Consider the following 27,701-nt stretch of genomic DNA (forward strand, 5'->3'; position numbering starts at 1 on the left):
ATATCTTTTTCAAACAAATAAATCTTTATATATATAACTAAGAATTTCTTGACATTATATAACTTTTTTAAACTCGTGCAGGCATTAAGATTGTCACTTTACCGCAATCAAATAGAATTGGGAACGTTTCGTGACCAATATCTTTCTAGCTGAATTCTAGATACAATTTTGATCGTAATTAATTCGTGAGCTTATGTATTTAATCTAAGTAATACAGATAAACATAATTTTTAACTTATTATATTTAATCTGTTTAACAAGTAGGTTACAATCGATACAATATTGAATTGGTTAATAAAATTATATTTTCAATATTTGTAGTCAGCTTCATATATAATATTTTTAAAGACAGGTACTCACTGCCCATCTGTGGTGTGAGTATAGAATTTATATAAAGGTAATAATAATACCCTAGGACATTTTTCACACACGGCCATCAGATCCCAAATTAAGCTTGTACAGAGATTGGAAACCAGACAACTGATATACTACATACACTATTTTTCTTTTGTAAATACATACTTATATATAGACGTGTCGAGACGAGAGAGATGAGCCGAGATGGCCCAGTGGTAAGAACGTGTGAATCTTAACCGATGATCGTGGGTTCAAACCCGGGCAAGCACCACTGAATTTTTATGTGCTTAATTTGTAATTATAATTCATCTTGTGCTTTACGGTGAAGGAAAACATCGTGAGGAAACCTGCGTGTGTCTAATTTCACTGAAAATCTGCCACATGTGTATTCCACCAACCCGCATTGGAGCAGCGTGGTGGAATAATCTCCAAAACTTCTTCTCAAAAAGAGGAGAGGAGGCCTTTAACCCAGCAGTGGGACATTCACAAGCTGTTACGGTCAGGACAAACAGACATGTTCATGCGCACAAATATCTGTCCTGTGTGGGAATCGAACCCACAACCGTCGGCGTGAGAGGCAAGCATCCACCAACCACGCCAACCGGCTCGTCAATTGTAATTGTTCAGTGCTATGACCAGAGGGTACAAAATAAAAGGCTGATATAAAATTCATATTTTTCTTATAATTTTATTCATTCAAATATACATAATGTGTCAACAAACAGCACAGCGAGACGCGGGCCGGCGACACACACACACACACATGCACGCTCACCTCACCGCTCGACACGAGCCCAGACCGACTTCTGCACATACGCTTTGTACTTTAACGTTAACCGTCTTAAGGCCCCGTATCCACCTGAGCGGGCATGGGCGAACGGAAGAAATCTCCGCTACTTATCTCGTAACTAAGCGGGCTATGTGAGAACAGCGACAGCCTATTGATTATTTACGCTACTACTCTCCTAGCCGCACATTTCCGCGTAGGTGGATACCGGGCGTTAACATCACGTTGCTTGACTTTGTAACACGATAAATGTAATCAATGATCGATCTAGTTCTGACAAAACCGGAGAATTATGTCGTATCGAATGTTGACTATTTTTAATTGAAGTGTACAAAATCAAGCAGCGTTCACAATTTGAGGGTAGTTACATCATTACATTATTTCTCATATTTTTTTTCTTCTAAATTTCACATAAATGCCTATGGTGTTTCTCTCAGGTATATTTATATTGTCTATCACAGTGACGTAAAGCATTTGTCCTTACATACTAGTGAGTTAAACATTGCGATCTTATCATTAAATCACCATAAAACACGTTTTGTAAACTCGTTAAGGTGCTTCAGAAAATATTTTTTTTTCATTATGATATTTCTTTTTTTAAAGTCTCAAACAGTCTTTAGTATTGAGCTAATTCGATAGGGCCTGTGGAATGTCTGTCGAGATACACCTATTCGAGGCTCGCACGCTAAGGCCGGCTACACACTGACGTTTAACGCGACAGAAACGTTGCACCCAATGTGTATGGGGAAAGGATATTGCGTAACAGGAAGTGAGTCTGTTCGAAGTGATGTGCGTGCAGCGTTCGTTCGTAACGTTTCACGTGACCGGTCCAACGGTTTCCTTGCGTGTCCGTTTGTTTGTCAAATTTGCGCAGAAGTCCAAACGTGTGACAGTATGCGACGGCTCGCTCGTTGTTAGCATTGATTGTGGTTTTACATATTTACAAATGAAACATTGATAACTCGAAGGCTTCCCGTGTATTTATTTACTATCCAATATTTATTCGCATTATTGAATATTCTCAATCTTTCTATATAAAAAAAAAAAATTAATAATGTAGATGAATTATATAAATAAACATAAAATAATATTTCAAATGAAATAGAAAATATTATTTGTCAACATATTTACATATAAATGTAAAGTTACATATAATACAAATATGTACAAATAGAATAGTCCAATCGTAATATACAGATGAAAAAAAACAAGTGAGTATTTTCAATAATGCGTCAGAAGATATATCGTTATATGTTCCGGATGGCATCAGTTATGTAAAATATATATATATACAATTATAACGAGCGTAATGTGCGACAATAATTTCCTATTTCAACACTATACTGATAGGACTATTAAGTAAAATTGACCATCAAAATTCAATTAAAAATAAAAGAGATCACATGTCCTACCACAAGTAAGATAAAAAATTGATACAATAAAGCTCTCATTATTCATAAGCAGTATTGCGTTACGTCTACTGTTTTTAAATACTGATCTTACTAATCAACGTGTATAGCGCCGGCTTTAGATATAAAGGCACCTAGGTGCTTTACATCTGATATTAAAATTTCAACTGACTGTTTAAAGCTGGTAAGTTTTGATCGATTAATTTTTGGGCGCGGTGCATCACTAGCGCGTACTTGGCCCCGGCGCCCGTCCCTAAAGCCGTCACTGACTATAAGTTCAATATGAATGAATTTCTTTAAAGTTTCCAAACGAGTGCGACTTCGCTAGGCAGACCGAAAAACGCTCACAGTTGAAATTTGTATAGAAACCACAAAAAAAGTATGAAGACCTAATTCGAATTTAAACAATCTTTAAACAGTGATTGTCGATAAAAATTATATCTCGTATCTTAAGTTACATAAGCACAAGTAGAGGAATGCATACACTTAACTAGCGATTTATTGTTTAGTATACTTGCTATAAATAAATAAATAAATTTCCAAACTCTTGTAAAAGAACAATAATAAATTAATAATGTCAAATATTTTAAAAATGTTTCCTATAAACGAGGTTTAGTGTATGCATTCCTTTATTTAAAAAAAAAAAAAACAAAAATTTAACTTAAACTCATCAGCATGTAAGTACTTATTTGAATCTCAAATTAAGAAATATCAATAGCATCTATGGATTCAGACTTTTGATTTGCTCTTCGCTTTGCCCGTTGTTCGAAATCGGTGGACCGAGTTATACACAAAGTTAATACATACAAATGTGATAAATGCAAAAATACTAACAATATCGGATATATTATATACGGAATCATATCGAACAGAACGGTCGGACTATTCGTTCACAATATAGTCGAGATTATAACAAGTTTTAGAACTATAGCCAAGTGCTACAATAGAGTCCCACTAAACCGGACAAGACCGGACCGGGTACCGTTCGAATCACCATAAAAGTAGGGGTTATTTTGTCATTTTTTTTTACAATACGTAACGTGTCATTGATCTGCTTTATACGTACAAATTGAGACGGTTGGCAAAAGAAGTTTGAACTTTTATTTTATCTCGATCGGGTCAACCGAATGTTAGGACAATTTGTGTTCGGATTAATAGGACCCTATTGTGCTATGATCATGTTTCGCTTGAAATTCTTCCAATGTGATTCGATACCGTGATACCACACCTCACCATACTTTGTGCTCACGAAACATTCACATTTAGAAAAATATCAACATTTAAGAATCTTAAAATCCTACGATAATTTCCATAAAAAACGTATCAGAACAAGATTATCATGATATGACATTAAAATCTATTTGTAATCAGAAAAAAACATAAAAAAAAACAATATCCAGCATTCTTAGTAAAATTTGTATCGTATAAAAACTCCATGTCGATCACATTATTCCTAAAAGTAATAATTTAATATACCCTTTAACATGATTTGGCTCATTATTTCCAATACAATTCATCAGATACAAGTACAAGTACAAGAGAGACGTAACCCTATCACAAACGCTAGTAACATTAAATTAAATACAACAGCACCTATCATTTGATATACATAATAATATAATATATTGAATAAAAAAATATTCAAAATAATAATTATATAATTCCAATTGAGAGGACATGTAAAGCGTTGATACAACTATGCAATGGTCCATATATTTTTTAGTTATATAAAATGTTTCTGTAAATATCACTAGACACTCGTATGAGACGAAAACGCTTCACAACGAAGGTTCGACGTAGATGTTTTGGTCAAGTTCGAAAACAAAAACATTTGAGAACAAAGAACTTGAATAATTCAATCCTTAAGATAAGTTACACATAAAAAAAACGGGTCCAAGGAAATTAAAAATGATATGTTTACCAGTAAAAGAAAAAAGTTGGGGGTGATTTAAAGAGCAAAGATAACATCGCTCACTGCCTATGTATGATTTAAAATAAATTAGCGCTTTGACCGAAACATCTGACATGTCACCGACAGACAAAAAATATTATTTCAAGAACTACTCGATACCGCAAGTCTACACAGAGTATATGACAAGTAACGATTATCGTGATATAAAATACTATTGTTTATATTGTATTGGAGTAAAGAAAACTATTTTATTGTTCTAGAATTGCTATATCTAGTAGTTCAATAAAAACTTTTAACAATCTAGAAACATCGCAACATCGCACTCGACTGTCATTCGTACGGTCAAGGTACGTCCTTGCAAGCAATCAGGAGGCGATATCGAGACACGCGACGCAGTGACCACGCCCACCTTACACTCACCACATACATTTGTACTACGCCAGTATGCTACCCGCTATTACTAACGAAGGCGGCTCGCTGTCGACCAACTCCAGAAAATTCGATTTAAAGTCTAATAAGAACTAACGAATAAAATGCATCTAACGTCAACGTAATTTTGGGTCAGACCATTAGAAGGAACGACGAATACTGAATCGTGACTACGAAAAATAATTAAATTTTAAAACTTAGAACGAACTTAAATCGAATTAATTTGTGAAATATCATTTACGATGGAGTACAAGTTCGTCACATATCCTACTTACGACTAAAAGAGATGTCCGACAGCGACGTCCGCTGGGGAAGAAGATTTCATAATAAAACGGAGACTAATTAATACTAAGCTAAACTTACGTACACCATACATATAAAAAAAAATCACTAAGAACGTTTTGGAAGGGAATAAAAATGGGGGTAATAAGTCTCGCTGAGAAGTTTGTTGGAACACACGATGTTTTTATTAACCTAAGAGCGTCACCCGACTTTGTTCACAGAACCGCGATACCAACCGACCGCCATCAACCGCTTCACCACTAACCGTCGTAACCTAACCGGCGTCAAAACTTCTATAAAGACACGATCACGCTTAATATGGATATTACAACCATACAAAGCTGCCTACATTGCAACGCTAATTGTATTACAAGATTCCCATACTTTAACGACGCACAACCAGAGAGACAATTCATATAATAGACAAATATCAAATAGTTTTGTAATACGATTGAAAAAATTTTAATGATTTGTGATTGTCTTTGATGAACAGTTTCAAATAAAAGAATGAGATTACGGAGTATCTATTATAATGATTTTTGTGAATCGTCTCATTGGTCGCAACGTATCGAACGAACGATATTGAATGACATAAAGCCTATCCAATGGAGTGAAGATAAATAAACAAGTATGACCTTGAACTGTGATGACGTCATCGATGACGTTTGTTTTGAATGTCGGCTAAATTGTTATCGGGACTTCAGAAGTGACTTTAAAGTGAATATTAGTAGTAAGCGGAATAGTTTTGTATTATAAATAACGATATATCAATGTAGGACTTTTTATAGTGTATATAACAGATCTATATCAAATCGCATGAAATATGTATATGTATATATAATGTTTGTTTATCTTTACTCCGTCATTCGTATATAGTATATTTATCAAACATGTTCAAACTCATCTCATGATCTTACGCAACATTGCATAATATGCCCAGATTCTATACCTAAATAATATACAGTGGAGGAATTTTAACACTAATTAGTAAATGGACGTTTGTCAATTTGTCGACGATTTTGTGCATCGTTTTCACAATATGTAAAAAAAAAAACACTTGATTTCATAACGTTATCGAAACCTGATTAAAATCGATTTTTATTCAAATTAATTTAGAATCAATTTAATATATAATATAGACTATAAAGTTTTTATGTCAAATGTAAAAAAAAAAAGTTTTCACCGAAAAATCTAAAATAAATAAATAAAACCAGTTTTAATGTCAAATTCTTTAATTTCGATTCCACATCAGGTTCCGATGACATACAATAAAATATATCGTATTCCTCAACTGTATAATTATCATTAAACTAAGCGTAAATTTGCCGACAAACTATCATATTGAAAAAATATTCATCTCTCGATTCAATAATAATTTATAATTAACACGGATCCAAATGTCGCTTCGATTTAAACGTCGAATACAAAACGAAAAAAAGAAAAAAAAAAACATTTTACCCCGCGGGGTGGGAATTGCACAGACGTCACAAACTTAACTAAGCCGTATCACCGATAGCAAACTTCGAAATCATTCGAAAACGATTGAAATGAGCAATGTCCATACACTAAGCCTATCACCTGAGCCTCGTCACCGGACAGTAATATATCATCTATTATAATCATGTCAACTAATTTGTAACTCGTCCAGTGAGCAGAGACAATGCTCGGCGTACTATATTTTTTTACACGCTTTACAATATTACTAAGGCAGTTTTCCTAACGAGATACGCTATTGTATTTAATTTAATAAAGCAAACGTTTACTCATTTTAACATTACGACAGATAATAAAATTGAACGATTGAAACGAATGATTAATTTTCAGATTCATTCGCTTCCACAATATCGTATCTCGTTTATTTTATAATACTACCAACTTTTAGAACATAATCTATTAAAAAATATATTTAATTAATTACATTCCTTTATGTAAATTATTTTATTTATATAATGAGACACGTTTGCAATAGATTGCTTTATATAATTCAATACTTATGTTATTTTATGCTTATTAAATTAATTCAAACATTTTCATCAATCATTGAACTCTAATGTACAACGTAACTTTAAACAAACTTAAGTCGAGTCGCTAATTTTAATTGTAAAAAGCATCAAAGAATATTTCTAAAGATAAAATTTACTTATATAAACAACGTACGTAAAATACAATGTACACACAATGAACATACAAGATTTTATTAAAAAATTTGATTGTCTATTAACATTATATAACTAACCTATGATTATTCGATCGTATTATATTATATTAAACAAAATCATCAGCTGAAATGTTCCTTGTATTGATAAAGTTCGTCCAACGGGCTATACAAACGTGTCCATACGGTGTCATAATCTAATATTTCTAAAAGTTGGTAGATCTCACCCTCACGTGTTGGACGTGCGGTCGCGGTGTTGCTGGTGATGTTGGTGCTGGTGTTGGTGTTGGTGCTGGTGCTGGTGCTGGTGCCTGGAGCGCGACGAGTGCTACCTGCGCCCGATCAGGCCGTTACTGTTGCTGCTCGAGCTCGGACACATCTCGAGCTCGACTAACAGCGGGAAGTGGTCTGAAATGAGAAAACTAAATCGAGAACGATTCATACATTTTTTTTTTCTCTCTAAACTTATAACATTTATCGAGTGACTTATTTTTACGCTGAAAAACGCGTTACGCGTTTCTCCACAGGAACAGTGTGGGGGTATGTGGGGCTCGCCGGTGTCCCAGGCACCGAGTGCGCCCCGGAATACCTACTAAAAAACCAGCGGTATCCTTTCCGTCTTAAAGAGGAGCGCCACGGGATCGCTTTCGCATGCTACCGTGACGATTTATTGAGTGCCTGCTTAAACATTGTGAACGAACAATTTTTATGCTTACGTAATTTAGTTCTTTTTTTAAGTTTTATTACGAAGAATGTACTTTTTTTCCTACGCATGTTAAGTTAGACTATAAGTGAGGTATGCCAATTTTTATATTTAAGTGATTTAAGATTGTATTCTAAAATAAGAAACAAAATTGTATACAGCGTTGGCTTCTTATTTAATAAAATAAAATAAAAAATTAAAAACATTGCTCCAGGTATTAAAATTCTGAAACATGTAAAACTTCAGTACATTCTACTGAAAAGCAAAGTTTTGAGGACGTCGTCAACACAAAATGTCCTCATGACTTCAGGAGCAGGACAAACGGTTTTACGTGTTTTAAAAACATTAAGTACATGAACATGTCTGTTTGTCCTGAGTCTGGTTGTAATTATCTATATAAGTATGTATTAACAAAAAGAAAAGTAGTATATGTAGTATATCAGTTGTCTGGTTTCCATAGCACAAGCTTTGTACAAGCTTAATTTGGGATCAGATGGCCGTGTGTGAAAAATGTCCCAGGATATCATTATTATTATTTTAAGATTTGGGGTCTTAAAAGCTAGCCACTCGACCAACGAGGTAGTCAATTGTATACGCAGATAGGTCGTACAACTAGTTGTACCTGAGGGTATGTGCGGATGGGGACAGCCGACCACCTTGTGCTCTCGGAACCAGTCTTGCGACAGCGGGCCCAGCAGCCCTAACGGAGTCATCGACTGCTTGCTGTAGAAGATGTAGTCGATGATGCCTTTGAAGTCGAATCTGTAATTTAAAAAATATTTTGTCATTTATAATTAAAAAAAAAAAAAAACAGTTTTGTGAAACATTTACTGTGTCATACAAATATATATAACAATCTTTTTCAAAAAGACTAAAAAAAATATATTTTTACTGTATCTATCCTTCTCCTTAAGTGGAGAGGCAGTCTTAGTCCAGCAGTGGGACATTTAGGGGCTGTTATTTACTTCTATATGCATTTTTTTTTATATGGCCCGGGATGGCAAATGACTCTACTCCACCTGATGGTAAGTGGTAGTAGAGTCCAAACGCGACGACGGCCAGTACAGACGGGAAAAACGTTCTGCACTAGCCGCCTTCGCCTTGCCGGCCCGCAAGATGCCTCTTCACGCCTCGTTTGAAGGAACCCGGGTTGTAAGAGGAGGGGAACACGTGAGCTGGTAAGGAATTCCATTTTTTGGTAGTGCGACAAAGAAAGGAGTTGCCAAATTTCTTTGTGCGCGATGGAATTGGTGTCACAGTTAGGCGGTGACATCGAGAACCAGCTCGCGTGGACTTAAGAAGGAAGGGGGAAGCAGGAATTAGAGAGAATAAATCCTCAGAGCACTCGCCGTGATACAGACGATAGAAAGCGCTCAGTGCTGCTATCTCGCGACGCAATTGTAAAGGTTCAAGGGTGTTTGTGACCTTTACGTCGCCAATAATGCGTACTGCACGTCGCTGCAACCGGTCCAAGGCCTCCATTAGGTACTTAGCGGAGCCATCCCAAAGGTGCGAGCAATATTCAACGCAAGACCGTACCTGTGTTTTGTATAACAGGCACAGTTGTTGTGGCGTGAAAAAACGCCGCACCTTGTTCAGAACTCCGAGTTTTCGTGAAGCTGTTTTTATAATAGCCTCGATGTAATCCCTTGGACTAAGGTCGCAACAAACGTCCATCCCCAGCATGGCGATTTTGCTTTGTATCATCAGCGGTGTGCCACAGAGGGAGGGATGAGGGTAAAATGGTGACTTTTTCGCTGTGAGAGCGCACACCTGTGTTTTCTTGGCATTAAACTCAATAAGATTATCAGAACCCCATTTGGCAATGAGCTCTAATGTCCTATCGAGTTCAATGACAAGATTCTCCCGCCTCTCCTCAGTTTCCGCCCGCCCAGCCACTGCGCGTCCGTGGTATCCACCATGCACTGTACTATCATCTGCATAGCAATGTATGTTCCCAAGAGAGAGCATATCATTGATATGCAAAAGAAAGAGTGTGTGAGATAGCACAGATCCCTGGGGGACCCCAGCATTCACTACATAGAATTGTGAAGCGCAACCATCAACTAAAACACGAAGGCTACGCTTGTGTAGGAAGCTGGCAATCCAGGTGCATACCTGAGCAGGCAGACCATATGCCGGCAGCTTGGAGAGAAGACTTCTGTGCCAGACCCTGTCGAAAGCCTTGGAGATATCGAGGCTGACAGCCAACGATTCTCCATGCTTGTCGATAGCTTCACCCCAGAGGCGCGTTACGTACGCTAGAAGATCACCTGTGGACCGTTTTGGTCGAAACCCGTACTGACGATCATTAATCAGACAGTGATCTTCTAGGTAATGGATCAGTTGGTTGTTTAAAATCCGTTCCATCACCTTACAAAGCACTGAGGTGATAGCTATTGGCCGATAATTTGCCGGGTCAGACCGATCCCCTTTTTTGGGAACCGCTTGCACATTAGCTCTTCTCCAAGCCTCCGGCACACATCCCGAAGAGAGAGAAAGTTGGAACAGGCGCGTTAACACAGGAGACAGCTCCGCCGCGCACTTCTTCAGCACAATTGCTGGTATTCCATCGGGACCGCTAGCTTTCCGTGTATCGAGTGATTGCAGCTCCGCACGCACATCACGTTGCCTGATTTTGATGTCAGGCATCGTGTGGCTACATGAAGGTATTGTTGGTGGCTGCGCACTACAATCATCGATCACAGAGTTGTCGGCAAAGAGTTTAGCCAGGAGGTCAGCTTTCTCCTGCGGACTGTGAGCTAGCGATCCGCATGTAATGTAATACTCTTATTTCCCTCGCTGATCACTGTTGTACAAGAATCTTGACTTTACATCGGTGCCAATAAAGAGTATTTGTATTTAAGGTATTCTAATATTATTTATTTATAATCGAATTTTATACAAGTAGTATAATGTTAGAATTTACGATTATAGAGAAAAGATTCGAGAAAATTAAAGGCAAACAAATGGTTTCCTAAAAAAGCTTAGGTTTTTTATTAAAACACTGTTTTAAACTGAACTACGAGTACGATATATTTCATAGGACTCACGTGTAATTAGTGTAGGGCATGATGTCTTCGCTATATGCCGAGGCCAGTTTGAAATTGTGCGTGAACTCATGCTCCGAACCGGGCATGCGTCTTAACGACGTCGCGTAACCCAATTCCTTGAAATCCCGATGATCCGCAGACACTCGACCCGCCGATAGAAACTCGACCACTCCTTGAAGATTAATTTGTTTGGAAGTTTTATGTTTTATTTTTAACTATTTCTATTCTGGACGTAGGGAGTTATGGTTTGAGTTCATAGATTTAAAGTTCTCGTATTAGCCATGGGTGCAACCAGAGAGGAAAGGAGGCCTTTAGCCCAACAGTGGGACATTCACAGGCTGTTACAGTTACGCCAACCAGAGCGCACTTTGCTGTCGCACACAATTATTATTTTTTATATACCGGTAAAGCAAATGACTCCACTCCACCTGATGGTAAGTGGTAGTGGAGTCTAAACGCGACGACGGCTAGTACAGTCGAGGATGTTCTGCACTAGCCGCCCCCGCTTTGACGGTCCGCAAGATGCCTCTTCTCGCCTCGTTTCAAATTACGGTTACGGCTAAAATTACGGTTACAAATAAAATTTGCACTTATTTGTAATAAGTGCTTTGGCATGGAAGAAACTCGTGTTGTATTGTTTGCTTTCCTATAAAATAATTATTTGGCGCAAAGTTCAAATCTCGCCGAAGGCGCTCTCGGCCATGATTACAATGCTCTCTGTAATTACACGTTTTAAATGTTTCTTATCAATATGTTAATAAATAAAAGGTATTCATTTAAAGGTTATATAAATATACCGATTAATATATTTTTGTTATAATAGGCAAACATTAAAATCAAATAAAGAATACATCAAAGCACGGACAGCACGTCTATGGAGATACGAGGAATGTTAAGATTTTAGGTATAAATTGAACAAATCCGTATCTTTGGTACTTAAAAATAAGGAAGCGGAGGTGTAAATGGTCTACTTGATGGTAGCTAGTCACAATTGCCATATACATTAGCACTGTAATTGGCTCGAGAACTACCTTACATTCCCTAACAATGGGCTCTAAATGGGTTCGTTCCTTGTACTCGTGCCTGGACAAGCTCTATACTGGAGAACAGAATTAGGAACCCTTGATTTATAGAGATAGAAAAACTAGTGATGACCTTGTACTGAACTCTTTCTGGTCGGATCGGTCGTCCCATCAGATTATGAGAGTGCGCTTATAAAAAATATATGTCCTACTTAGTTGACTAGAGGCCAAAACTGATCAGGAGACCATGATCATCACAAAATTATGGTACCACCTTAATTTAAGTTCAAAACACTTACCACTATCTGGCAGAGAGTTAAAGTCGCCACACAGCAATAGCTGTACGTTGTCCTTCATTCCCGACAGGCGTAGAGTTCTTGCGGAATCGTCTAGAATGGACCTTAGTTCGTTACTGAGCATCATAGTTTGGATTAATTTGACGTCACAGAATTCTGGGTCCCAGTGTATATGTGCAGTACACACTACGATTGGTTGTGCGAGCGTCGATGAGTCTGTTGGTATACCTGGAATTTATAGAATTTTATATATATTCAATACATAACTATAATAAATACGAAAGTGAACCAACCACGCGAGCGAAGCTGCGAGCGAGAACAAGTGTTATATACCATTAAAAAAAAGCCCGCTTATAATTTCTTTAAATAAATTATAATTTTAAAATTATATTAGAACATTAAAGTCTTATGTCATAATCGTAATACTCTTGAACCACAAAAAATATTCTTACATAATATCAAAACACGTCTTACACATCATTTTCATTATGGAGTTGCCACCAATTAATTAAAAGTCGTAACCTTTTTTTTATTCTCACAATAAACTAGATGTAACCAGTTATAGATAACTCGGCCGTACTTTCATTAAAGATATTGCTCATTAAAATTTATTGTGTAACAAAAAAGTTGAGTAAAAAAATTGATTAAATCATCTTTACCGTTTTCCCACGCCGCCTCCTTGGTCTTCAATAGCGCGGCTAGACCTATGTTGTCTTTCGGCATCACTCGGTTCAACATGTTATCCGAACCTTCGCTATTCGCCATTGCTAATTGATTAAATTCGATTAGATGTTCCTTTACTAATGAGAATCTGTTAAAAAATAAATTATGTTTAATATTATACTTTAGACGATTCAAAATTATACGTCACCATTAAAGTAGAACGGAAAAAATGGCACCATTTTTTTTGGTGAGGAGAGTGGAATGAATTAATTAATATTATATATAATAATATTAATTCTAGTCTGGTCGATGATAGGATGCGTTCTTCATATTTATTTATTTCAGTTGGTAATGATTTATACATATATTAAACATAACAAAAATAAACAGTTGACACAAACTTGTAACAGCGCCGTACGGATTAATTATATATATATATATATATAATATCCTCCTCCTCTCCTTTTTGAGGAGAAGGTTTTGGAGCTTGTTCGACCACGCTGCTCGAATGCGGGTTAGTTGAATAGGCATGTGTCAGAATTTCAGTGAAATTAGACATATGCAGGTTTCCTGACGATGTTTTCCTTCACCGTCAAGCACGAGATGAATTATAAACACAAATTAAGCACATGATAATTACTTAATATTATATTTAGCATATAGTCATATCATTTATTATAATTTGACTTAATTATCTTGTTTTTTTACGGTTAATAGGACAAATAAACTACAATAATATTTTTATCGTAAACACTATTTGATGTTCGCAAGTGCGTTAAAAAAGAAATGTCAATGAATCTGTAATTAATAAAGACTTCAACAATTTCAAATCTGAAAGAGACTGCGATAACATTTGTGTATAGCATAAACCTTACGAAAGCCATGAACATTTATCATCACGATATAATCGCACGTCTATCAAGTCGCAGATGTTTATCGTTTATTTTTACAAGTTTTTATTTTTAACGTCACTTATTTTAGACTTGTATTTTAATTAATATAAAAATATATTTTTTTTAGGTTAAAGGTGAAGTTAAGGACAATATTGAGTTGTTTTTTTTTATTTCAAAGACGAAGGCGTTTGTTGATAGGTGACCTACATGACCTATGGTACGTACGGTCCATGTACAAATATGACTGTCAGAGAGAAATGGTAACAGTTGGAATGAAGTAAAGTATATAAGTTAGGGTGTGTATTTACTAACAAAATATGATTCTATGTTTCTCGAGATAAATCATATTTTTTTATTGAAATTAAAAAAAAAACAATAAAGTGTTCATTCATTCATTCAGGGTACGTTTCAAATATATTATTCGGTCGTTTTACATGTATAGTATAAAGGATATACTTACTTAGCAGATCTAAAAAAAATCGCGCACCCATCAACATATTTCCGTTCTGATTCGGACATTGTTTTTGCGCGTGATTTTGGGGAAAATATACCATCGTAACCGTCTTGTTTCAGCTCCGGGAGAAAAAAATTATAGAACTGATCCGTTTCCACTTCCTGCAGGCAGAATAGAAAAAAGAAAATTAAATACAGATATTATTTAAAAAAATAATAATTCTCTCATTTTCTATTTTTATTTTATTTAGAACACTTAGAATTTTAAATAGTCTCCTTATTCATTTAATTATTCAACAAATTTAAAATTATTAAATAGGAATACGACACATATATTTTTTAATATAATAAACTCGAATATGCGGATCTTAATCAGACAGGTCGCAGATATAGTCTAGACAAGTTACGAAGAGTTCTCAAGGTCCGTGAATCTGTATGTTTCATAATAAAACCTGCGATGTGTATAGTCAATATTTGATATCCAAAAATCTAACATAAAAGAAAATGGTTTCCTTATTTTACGTTCAATTTAAAATCGGAAATATCTCTTAAAAATTAACTTATGAATTTTTTTTTTAATTTGGATTTCTAATATTTTTTTCTATCTAAAAATGATAATTTTCCATAATAAATGAGTCGATATATAAGGTACCCGTATTTTTCTGTGATTAAAGATTCACTAATAATGCTTAATATTCAATTGTCAGTTTGTACATCACAAATTATATTTGCTCGATAATGATATCCCAATAAAAAAAAGTGTTATTTTTGTACATTAAACAAATTCTCAAATATACATATATATATATTTGGCTATAAAGTAGATAACAATGAAGTATGTTGATTTTAATCTTACCTCCTTGTAATTAAATGTCAAGAGTAACACTTCAAGCGATCAAACATTCTTTATTAATAATCCGCCTAAAATTACTGACCTGTAAGCTGATGATGTCCGCTGAATAATGTCTGATCTCGTCGAGTATGCCCTTCTTCCTGTAGTCCCACTCGAGCGCCCAGCTGGGGCAGTATCCGTACATCTGTCTTGTCGCGTACTTGTCGCATAGAACATTGTAACACATCACTGTGAATATACCTAAAATAATAACGTTATGTTAGTATAAAAAATATGAGTAAAGTATATGTATATACGGAGCCGAGATGGCCCAGTGGTAAGAACGCGTGAATCTTAACCGATGATCGTGGGTTCAAACCCAGGCAAGCACCACTACATTTTCATGTGCTTAATTTGTGATTATAATTCATCTCGTGCTTTACGGTGAAGGAAAACATCGTGAGGAAACCTGCATGTGTCTAATTTCACTGAAATTCTGCCACATGTGTATTCCACCAACCCGCATTGGAGCAGCGTGGTGGAATAAGCTCCAAACCTTCTCCTCAAAAAGAGGAGAGGAGGCCTTTAGCCCAGCAGTGGGACATTCACAGGCTGTTACGGATTACGGAAAGTATATGTAGTGATAAACATCACATGTTCCTTTTTTCATTCAGGGCTACCTGATGATAATTGGTCATCGAAGCCCATAGACAATGGCGATGTAAAAAATATTAAGCATTCCTTGTATTGCCAATGCGCCACCAACCTTGGGAACTAAGATGTGCCTTGTGCCCGTAGTTACACTGGCTCACTCACACTTCAAACCGGAACACAACAATACTTATACACAGACGGGCTTGCAACAAGGCCTTATCACCAAATGAATAATCAAAAAAATTTTGATTTATGTTTAGGTAACTAAAATAGTAGCCGTAGCAAATAATATCAGGTGCGATAAAGCCTTTTAAACAATCATATATTTAACACGGCACATGTAGAACGATAACAATAATAGCGTCAATTAAAACAGCACTAATAATACGCTCCACATACGCTGCAGTTAGACCGTACGGCGCACGCGACAATAGCTTTTTGTTTCTCTAATCTCCATCGTTCGATATGCACATTATCGCGACTGTAACAGAGCCTTAACTTGCCCTAATGATGATACCTTTTTGCATCTGTTCCTTCGTGTAAGCGGAGAAAATGAGCCGTTTAGTTACAAGCTTAACAGTCGCGTTGAGTACCTACGGGCATCCCTCGAGCTAGTAATTTCAAGTATATTAGATACATTGTTGAACGTGGTAATGTCGTAAACGCTTCAGAACAGACGACTACAAACGACTCCGCTCGTAACCGATTATATTATTGCACTGAACCCACGAGAATTAGATAAATATTCGTTAAATATTCCTTTTTTAAAATCATTAATGCCGATATATATAAAAAAAATAACGATTACATTTTAACAAAATCCTCAAATTATATTACATGTTATAATTACTTTTTTTATGTAAAAATACGTTCATATTTTTTATTTTATAAATATAACAAAAACAGTAGACACAAAAGTACGAATATGTTGAAACCCAAAACAAATTATGAACAAGTATTTCGGCACTAAGTCAAAGTCACCTTCTCCGCTTTGATCGGGATGACCATATGAACGTTCTGCGCAAACGAAATACTAAAATAATTTTAAATCAAATAAAGTTCAACGACACAAATATAGACATTTGAGAAGAGTCAAAACGTCGAGACGGTGCGAAAATATCGGGACGGAGGCGCTGTCAAGACAAATTGATAGCAATCGTGATGCACGCTCGCATCCATGCTAATCGACACCAAGTCGACGTCACCTGGCGACACACGGCTGCGATCAATACGGCCGCAGCACGTGCTTCGAAGACGTCCATTGTATGCTCGATGAGGAGGCATGGGACGCGGCGCACATGCCAAACGTCGCGAAACAATGCACGCATTGATAATCGCTTTTAGTCGAACTACACAGCCGAGCGAAAGCTCACCGTAGCCGATATAATAAGCGATTCTGTCAAATAAACAATGCACACATGACTTTTCATTTGAATCAGACGATAACAATAGCAAATAAATTCAGGCGCGTAAAATTATTGAAAAGGATACTGATGAAATACAAATATACAGAGATATATCTATTTCGAACATAATATAATAAAAACTGTCGAATAAGGACGAATAAGATTAAGACAACAAGATAAGAATGTACTGTTAGATTATTATAACTCAAAATTCAATAAACAAAGACTCGTCCCCAAAATGGCAATGTTTACTCATGCGATAATCACGTTTCACTTAAAGCAAACATTGTTTTCTGCTTTTGTCCTAATATCTGTAAAACCCTCAAAGTTCATTAGACAATGAACTGATACCGTTGCTACGAGAACCGGTCACGCTTGTGTAACGATTTTCAATATCGTACTCGATACAATTCGTCAGCATTGAATATTTTTTTGCGGAATCAATAAGACTCATTAAAAAAGATTTAAGAGCTAAACATTTGGATTGGCAAGGCAAAAATCTCATTAGAGCAGGTTCTGGCTTCGGTCATAGACCGCTGCGATCGTCGATATGACGTAAGAAGACTCAATAGGTGCTAACAAGACGTAGTTAGTGAGTGTCGGGATACGACCGAGCCGCCTGCTGTTGTCGACCGCTGCTCTATTGATTTCACCTTCAGCTAATGGAGTCGTATCATGCAATTTTCTTGACTACTAATTGAGGCGTCAACTATCTCACAATGTAATTTAAACGCAACTGGACAGCGTTTTTGTTGTAATCAATCACACTCGAAAAGAACAAAAAGCAATGATACTGGAAGGTCGACATAATAAAATAATTTTAAATTAGTTATTCCGCCATGACGCAAACATAGAGCCAGCTATATAAATAAAGAGCACTAAGTATTTTTACGTCCATACAATAATATACGTAAATACCGTGAAGCGTGTCGATTTTATCGATTTTAAATGCGACAATTGAAGACGACATGTGGTCGAAGTATCGTGGGAACTTGCACATGCTTAAATGCTCTTCGCGAAAAATCAGCATGCCATCGATAAAACAAATAAATCCTCCGTCTAAAATTGAATGTTTTTTTTATAAATGAATAACTAACTTTAGACTTTTTTATAGATATGTTCATTAGAAGAACAATTTATCATGTGCGGGACAAGTTATTTTTTTGTTGATGTCATAAGTAAGATATCTACATAAGTTATTTAATATAATCGACAATGAAAACAAACACGTCCGGTTCGGCGTCTCGGCTCATATGAATATAATAGCAGGAGGCGCGACCTGCATTTCGGTGATGCAATTACAGATATCTATGTAATATATATATTCGAAATATACTTACAAAACAAAACAAAACCAAACCAAAAAAAATGCACTATTTTTTAATTATATATTATATTAATTACTTTTTAAAGAAATACCAAATAATTATTTACAAAATCAACTGATTTTGTAAATAACTTGACTAATATGGCGCATGTTATATTTCTAATTTCTATATAGTATACAACTCTATTAATAATATAAAAAATTACTATCATTGACCCTAACTGGAAAACATTAAATTACGAGTTCCGTACCGCACACCGGGGCGTCTTATCAAACCAACCTTTCGAACTAATATCAAGTTTAATCAAAACTTATAAGACAATTTACAACTTAGTTTAACCCTTGAAATTGATAAATTAGAATACACAAATATGTATAATATTTCAACATTTCTTCCTCACTTTACATTATTATTTTTTATAACATATTGATATTATGTACTTATTTTCAAATGTCTATTTTATGCAAAACTTCTACCTACTCCAAAGTGGGATATTGTGACATTACACAAAAATATATATATATACATATTTTTTAATATGACGTAACAATTTCTGGATGTTAAATTCCACAGTCAAATTAAATGAAGCTGCTAAGTTGTTTAATAACTTTTAAGTCAAATATTGATACAGAGTAAAGAGCTATCGTTAAAAAGAGCTAAAAAGAAAAAATGTATGAAATGTATGTAGAGTAAAAAATGTATGTAGATGTGAAGAAAAATATGTATGTAGATCGCAAATCGACGGATGCGAGGAGGTCGCAGTCAATGTCTCGCATTGTGCATTGTTTCCCCGAATGGCCTGCGGAGGGCATTTCCTCTCTTCCTGAACCATTTGACCGTGAGCTTGATTGAGTGTAATTGTATCGGAGTCGAACAAAAAAGGGATATCGTTTAACGATTATTATCTATTCAATTTGTGCCGATCATGCGTATCAGTAAGTACCTACCCACTTAACTACCTACGTAACTACCAGTGGACTGTTTGTTGATTATGTACAGAGGAAACTTACTGATACGATCGTAATAAATTCCGTGTTATTAAAAATCCTAGTTGCAATATTCCAATTTCATCTTTTGTGTCGAAAACAATAAAATATCGATATATCAATAAATCTGTCCTCTACATGTATAAATAAATTAATTTTTATTTGCCAAGAAAAAACAAAACTAAGAAGTTAAAATGATAATAAAAATATTGCTTAACAAATAATAATATTTATTAACATTTATAGAAATGTGAATACTAACTTAAAGCTAAAATGTAAGATTTTTCGTGAAATTACTTATATGGTACTAACTTAGCAGACGGGTTTATTATATTTATTATTTTAAAGTTATTAAGCTATTGATCATTCCTTGATAAAAAGTATATAATCTTATAACAACTTTACAAGAAAAGAAACGTCTGTGCGGGCATAGAAGCGAGCAATAGGAAGTTCTCTATAATTTACATCATCTTTTGTAGGTACAATGTATTATGTTATCCGAAATAGAAACGAATTATGCAATAAGATACCCGTATATACAATTCTCAAATTCGTTACGATCAAATTCGATCAAGTCACTAAATATCGTATTATGAAACATTGTAACGAATTGACCTTCTAACATTCTCTTGTCTTGTAACATGTTATATTATAATTTGTTAGACTGAATAAAATATATATGTCTCGATCTAAAGTACGTTATATATATAAAATAATAATACAAAATTTGCGCTTAGTATTTTTACTTAGATGTCAAAGGGTACGAAAATGAATTCTATATATTATATAATATTATTCAAAAAGCGATAGAATAGTTTAAGTGTGCTTTGTATGAGCATGTGATATTTTGTTTTTGAAACTAGAAAATTGAGAGTTCAAATCTGGTCAAGAGTAACTATGTTTTTGAAACATTAAACTTGCATTTATATCTCATGGTAGGGGGCGATGGTAAACATCGTAAACATCTACACTTGTGGGAGCGAATTTCAAAACATATATTTTCACCAACACACTGAAACAGAAAACACACACAGAACAGTGATGCTATTTTGTAATAACTCACTTCATTACTCAACCGTGATATGTTGACAATTGACTTATGGTGGATATACTATTATGATGCGTGTATTCTTGAAATGTTTATTATGGTCAATGTCGCATATCACTTTCTGAAATTTCACGAACGTTTTCTGCGGTGAGATTCGAGTTTGTTACATAATCACCTAATCACTCACCTCACCTAAATGGAATTTAACAAAACCATGTCTAATTCATTTTGTTTAACTAAATTTTTTGACAAATTTTCAATTTACTCGAACACTATCGTTGATCAAGAATAATAATATTAGTCTTATTAAATATAAAACTTTTTATTTGATTGATGAATAAAGTAATCCATGAACAATTGTAATTGAAATCATTCAAGCAAGCAAGCAAAAATGACTCATGCTATATCCTTTTCGTTTTCTAAAAAGCGAACTGTACAAAAAATTAACTTTAATTATGACGGACACTTGCGAATGAACTATGCACATAAAGTAACGGGTAACATTAGCGTGATAAATCTTTACAATCGATGGTATTTAGCGAAAAAACAATAAAAAATTTGCAATAAAATCACAATATCAGGTCATAAAACCGCAAATTAATAACTTATATTCAATCTGAATTGCCTAACAATAAAAAAATTCTTATTTGTTACGTGTTAATTTAGGAAAAACGTGTAGTTCTAGCACATTTATTCACACGAAATACAGAAAAGTTTCTCCCTTTAAACCACAAACGAGAAAGTGTACATATATTTAGTATTTGCTCCGTAACTCTCATCACGTTTTATTCAATGATATATTCTCGTTTAAAATGTATCCTACGTTATAATGCATCTTCGTTATGTATGTGATCGCTTCAGTGTGTCGACGCAGGATGCAACGCCAATTGAAGATTTAAGCAATTTATGTCTTACGCTTTATTGATTAATTCTGTACGCTATCTTAAAGTTTAGTTCGGTTAGTTTGTTCAAATTGAATTTGACATCAGATATAATTATCGTTTTGTATTATGTGAAAAATTATAGAATAATGAATATGTTAAAGCTGAACAAAACGTATCTTTCTTGATAAAGGTAAGAATTTGATTCTATCAAAGCAATAACCTGTAGCAAATGTTCAACTGTTTAGTTAAGGCCTCCTCTCGTTTTGGAGGAGATGTTTTGAAGGAATTTGTCCACGCTCCAAGTTACTGGTTCGTGTATACACATGTTGGAGATTTTTATCCCACACATGCAGGTGATAATCCTTCACCCACGAGCACGAGATGAATTATAAACACCAATTAAGTACATACAAACTCAGTGGTTGGTTGTTTGAACCACTGCGCCATCTCGGCTCAATCATCATCCACACTAAGTGAACATGAAGAACACGTGGATACAAAGTACCTTCGCCGCAAAGCAAAGAAAATAATTTAATAATCGAATGCGTCTGAGTCATATAGAATTGTTAAAACGACGTACTCACAAACTAATCACGTTTATTTGTACTAATAACATAAGGATACTTTAAAAGTTGCTTCTAGTGTTGAAATAAAAATAGATTTAAACCGTACTTTCTTAACTAAATTTTTTATATAGTTTAAAATCGACGGGTATATAATAAAGATGGAAAGACTCTAAATCAATTTATATAAAGATGTCTCGAATTGGACCGAACCATCGAGCAGGATACCCAAGTCCGCTGTGCATCGGAGCTGAATTATTACAATGATGAGCGAAGTTACGATCAGGATACCGCCCATACATGCGATGTTACCGAACGTGTATGAGGATATACGGTCTGAGGGCGGTCCCTCCTAGTTTATTTATGGCTAACCGCATGCGCCGCACCCATACGTGCCACTAACACATTATTAATGACAGAACTTGTTCTCGATCATTCTATTAACGCTTTTTAATAACATTCTGCGGTTTTATACACAATTAAAATTATTTATAATTGATACCGGCTGCGGGTATTTTAATTATTCCATCTGCAAATTCTTCTGCATTTCGAAAAGCTGCGCGATTAATACCGTTTATCGAAGGAATTATAAATGTATTTGCAATATTATAGTATAGGTTTCGTTTATAAAATTATAATGCAAAAAAAATTAAGTAAGAATTTTTTTTTTAAAATACAAGCTCTTATTTCATCAATGAAAAATCTACTATAGATTTTTATACTAGATTTTATTGTGTCTTCCGCTAAGTGTGTGCAAATTACAGCTCAATTTATTTTGAAACTGATTTAAAACTCAATATAATATATGGATTAACCAATAGACATGGCTAACTAAAAGCTTGAATAAAGGAAAAGTAATTTTTTTAAAAACTAATATTGAAGCAACATAAAATGCTCTTTTATATAAAATTATTCATTACTTTTGACTCAAAATGGACGGCATTGACACCGATAACCAAAAAAAGAATTGAATGTACTTACAAGTCGGACGAGTCCTGTTTGGTCGCGTCAACGGTATCCAAGGCCTCTGCGGTGGTTGGGTGGCAGTTACTGTAACAAAATTAACTATTTTGAAATAAACTTGAACTTATTGTAACATGAATATTTAATGAATACATAAATAGTAAGCGTACGTACTCACAACTTAAAACACTTTTGACAGATCATTATTACAAAAGGACAATTTAGTTTGATGTAAAAACCTTTAAGATTGCGTTTTTAGCAATGACGCATACTAGATGCCACATTCCCACTTGACGGTAAGTGGTCACCACCTCTCATAGACATCAGCATTGTAAGACATATTTACTATTCCTTACACAAAGAATGGAAATTAAATGTTATGTTCCTTGTGGCTGTACATAGTCTCTTATTAATTCTTTAACTGATGACTGGGTATTACCTACCGTAGTTAGCACAAATCCTACCACCATCTGCTTTACTCAAATATGAACCATACATGTATCATTATTCTACAAGAAATTAATATATAATTACAACTAAGAAACTGTTTATCTTTTACACCAATTACATTACATAGGTACCTATATACAATCAAATTATTATATAGAATGTATTATGAAAATCAACAAATACAACCACAAATTTTATACCTCTATATAATTTTATTAAAAAATACTTATTTATTAATATTGTCAAATGACATTTGAATGTGTTAATTGGCCAAGCTCAAAGTATAAATTATTTTTGTATTCACCAAGTTAGATCATAAAATTGGCACAAAATAGAATCGGAATACGATGCAGTCTTTTAATAACCAGTATTTGTTGACATTTCAGACAGGATACGTCTATTTAACTGACATCAATTTGTATTCAAATTGGTAGACAAGAAAAAATACATAATCTTATCTCCCCAGTTCTTTTCGGTAGAATCTATCAATTTCTAACCGTCGATACCATTCTGGGTAACATGGTGCACACCGAAGTGCCAACCGAAAACATTAATCGCTTCCGTTGGCTCAGCAACAAAACCCTTGTAACGAAGCTGGAAGCATCAATCGAATGTCTATTACTGTTCAACTTTCGGGTGAGCAAAAAATTCATTTGCGATCATCGGCAAAAAGCTACCGTTATTGTAACGAAATCGTAAATCGTGCGTCTGTATTCCTAAGAAGTGATTTGCAATCAATTCCATAGCAATAATAACATAGTTTCATATTTCAGTGAGTGGCAAAAAACTTTAATCGCATGGTAAATCATCCATGTTTGATTTATATTAGTAGTTGAACGACGCCGTGTAAAAAAGTCATACTTTATTCAGTCGTACAGAATAAGGAATCATCTGTGAAATTAAACGTAAGGTTGTCAAGTAACTCATGAACCACGAGAACGATACAGTCTTTTAATAACTAGTATTTCTTGATATTCCGATTATATTATGATTTCTGTAACTTTTCAATTTTCGTAATATGTTAAAACATTTAAATGTACTAAACTTTATAATGTGAGCTCCTTTTTATCTGCTTTTTCATTGCATGAGGTATTCTCCTTAATAGGTAATCTAGTTTTATAGCTATCGGTTATTTTTGTTTTTTTTTTAAACGTTGTATTGATGTTATTATTCTGGAGAATCTAAATAAATAAATAAACATTTCAGACAAGAAAAACATCCATTTAACTGTAAATTTGTAGTCAGATTGGTGGACAAGAAAATATACATAATCTAATCTTCCCAGTTTTTTTTTTGGTAGAATCTATCTATTTCTAAATGTCGATACCATCACATTCAATGTGTACTTTAAAATGACGAATGTAGGAATTTGCAAAAGGTGGTAGTGGTCTGGGTAGGTACAATCCACTCATCATATATTACCACCAAATAATACCTCCTATTATTGTATTCCAATAAGAAAGGTAAGGCAGCCAATGTAACTACAGGCACGAGGGACAAAAAATCTTAGTTCTAAAGGTTTGTAGCGCATTGGCGATGTAAAGAATACAGATTCAATATTTCTCCGTGTCAATGTCTATGAGCGAAGTGACCAGAACTATCAGCTCGCCCGCCAAATTATTTACAATTTAAAAAAAAATATATTTCAATGGTTGGACATTTGGTTATAATTTCGAATTGAGATAGATTATACCTAGATGTAACAAATACAGTACATACATACATACTATCTAACGTCTGCCCTCTTCCCGCACACGCGGACAAAGTCGGGCGGTATTTAGTAGAGCATATTTCGATTTGAAACACAAAATAATACGTCGCCCAAATTTCGACAGAGTTATCATCATTCGATGGCATATTCTTAAAACAGTGATTTATAGTCATTTAGAATTTAAACGAGACCATGACTTATATTTAAAAAAATAATAATAACTTGGCGGAGATTAATGAATTACTTAATTAATACATGACATGTTACTTGACCTCTAAGTGTTCTTTTTTTACATATTTTTTCATTAATAAATCACAAGGATGTTTTAAAGCCACAAGTAGGTTTGAATGTCTTAAATTAAAAAAAAAATGATGACCAAATAGATATGAAAATACACATCGTCTTCGAGAAATCCGATCCAAAGTAAAATCACTTAATAAAGAGCGGTCGTTGTTCTGGCGACATCGGATGTGATGCGGAGACATTAGACGTAGACGTTCCATTTGTACCAGCTGACGGTGTTCCCACAGAAAAGTTAAGGTAGAAAAACGGACGACTTAAGTCATTGCAATTTGTCTCACATTCTTTTCGATGACTAAACGTTTGGACGAAAAAGAACTTCGCCTCAGTTTGTAGATATTATTTTCCAAAAGATTGATTGATTTAATGACAGTCTTTAAGAAAGTTTAATAACAGTTACAGCCTGTTAATGTCCCGTTTGTTGTTAATGTAGCGTTTATTTATTTAAATATTGATACATATTTTTCTGTCATCATTGATCATCATTTGACATTTGAAAGAAGAAGACATAGTAACAGCCTGTTAATTCCCCACTGCTGGGCTAAAGCCTCCTCTCCCTTTTTGAGGAGAAGGTTTGGAGCTTATTCCACCACGCTGCTCCAATGCGGGTTGGTAGAACACACATGTGAAATTAGACATATGCAGGTTTCTTCACGATGTTTTCCTTCACCGTCAAGCACCAGATGAATTAACCACTAGGCCATCTCGGCTTATAAGTTTAATAAGTCAATACTGAATAGAAATTTAAATCTTAAAATATTATTACATATATTATTATCATTACGTACTGTCGATCTTTCGACATCGGATGTGATGCATGGAATTTATTTATTTAATAAAAATCTTAATGAAAGTTTAATTAATATATTTTTTTTATTATTGTATTCAGTGTAGCTGATGTTTCTTATATGTAGCACACATTAATGTTAATAATTCTAAGACCTTCGTAGAAGATACTTTGAAGTATAAAGTCATTAAATCATCTGTATTGATGGTTCTATCTGAATACATACTAAGAGTTTCTTGAGCATTTACATACTCATTTATTTAATAATTTAGATACAAATTGATACAAATGGATATTGAGTAATTATTTGTGAGATTTAATTAAATGTTTCACTCTGTTCTGTTTTTTTAATTTTACGTTAAATTGTCTCCATCAGATAAAAGCCCAACTTCTATATAAATATATAAGCAACAAAAAAAGAAATCCATATTAGTAAAATAAATAAAAAATATAATTGGCGTGTTTTTGCTTTAAATTTGTAATGTATATTTTGTTCTTTTTATTTTAATTTTGTATTTTATAAAAATGTCTGTACATAGTAAAAAATATATATAATTGATAATTATAAAGAAGTCGTTCTGTATAATAATATAATAAGGATGAAACATTTTTTTGTTCAAATATTTGCAAAGTATTTCCAATCTAAAATTTATATGTATGTTGCCTGGAAGAGATTGCTATTTAGCGAAAGTTCGCCAAAATTGTATGCTACTTTTATTTAGGCTGTATCCTAAATGAAAATGAAAAAAAATATACAAAACATTTGTATATTTTTTCTCTTTGCGATGTATAATAAAGTATAAAGTATTTATTATCAAAATAAAATATTTCTTTTAAATAGCGTCTACAATAAGTAGACGCTATTTAAAATTAATATATTAATCTATAATATTAAAAGAGAACAGTTATCCAACTTGATGGACACAAACATAAACTGTGGAACAATGAAACAATTGATGCGTAATCTTCAAAGCTTGTATATTTTTTTAAGATTGACAAGTTAAGCATCTTATCTGTGATCGTTGTTTATATCAACTGTCTTTATTTGAAACCATTATATCTGAAGCATTTGAGTCGCATGTTTTTGTGGGCGTACGACGGATCGTGCATCGTTTATATTCTAAATTTGAATATTCTCTAAGGGCTTTTACAGACAGATAAAATTTCTGATAACAATAATACATAGTTTGTTGATTGTTATTTGCAAATAATTAAATGAAGATTATAATGCTAAATAGTCTAATATGACAAGTAGATATATAAATTCCATTTTCTGTTATAAATATATATGTATATCACATACACGCTTGTTTTTTCTGTTTTGTTCTATTATGAAAACATAAAGATATGAGATAAATTATAAATAATTGTAAAT

The 27,701-nt window shown here is 34.1% G+C and overlaps 1 protein-coding gene across 2 annotated transcripts in view; it reads right to left on the bottom strand.

Annotated features, from left to right (window-relative positions):
- Window positions 1–1,020: 1,020 nt before the first annotated feature.
- LOC126772810 (CCR4-NOT transcription complex subunit 6) overlaps window positions 1,021–27,701 on the bottom strand; it is a 206,282-nt gene continuing 179,601 nt past the window's right edge. The window contains exons 5-12 of one of the 2 annotated variants that reach the window (XM_050493400.1): window positions 23,097–23,165; window positions 15,350–15,507; window positions 14,422–14,576; window positions 13,065–13,216; window positions 12,409–12,633; window positions 11,088–11,259; window positions 8,657–8,796; window positions 1,021–7,739 (exon numbers count right to left, since the gene is read on the bottom strand). In XM_050493400.1, the coding sequence (XP_050349357.1) occupies window positions 7,660–7,739; window positions 8,657–8,796; window positions 11,088–11,259; window positions 12,409–12,633; window positions 13,065–13,216; window positions 14,422–14,576; window positions 15,350–15,507; window positions 23,097–23,165 (1,151 nt within the window). In that variant the 3' untranslated portion in view covers window positions 1,021–7,659. Of the gene's footprint in view, window positions 7,740–8,656; window positions 8,797–11,087; window positions 11,260–12,408; window positions 12,634–13,064; window positions 13,217–14,421; window positions 14,577–15,349; window positions 15,508–23,096; window positions 23,181–27,701 lie in introns of both variants that reach the window. The other variant, XM_050493399.1, reaches the window with a different exon arrangement.

The sequence above is a fragment of the Nymphalis io genome, chromosome 13, assembly GCF_905147045.1.
Source record: "Nymphalis io chromosome 13, ilAglIoxx1.1, whole genome shotgun sequence".
Classification (NCBI taxonomy): Eukaryota; Metazoa; Arthropoda; class Insecta; order Lepidoptera; family Nymphalidae; genus Nymphalis; species Nymphalis io.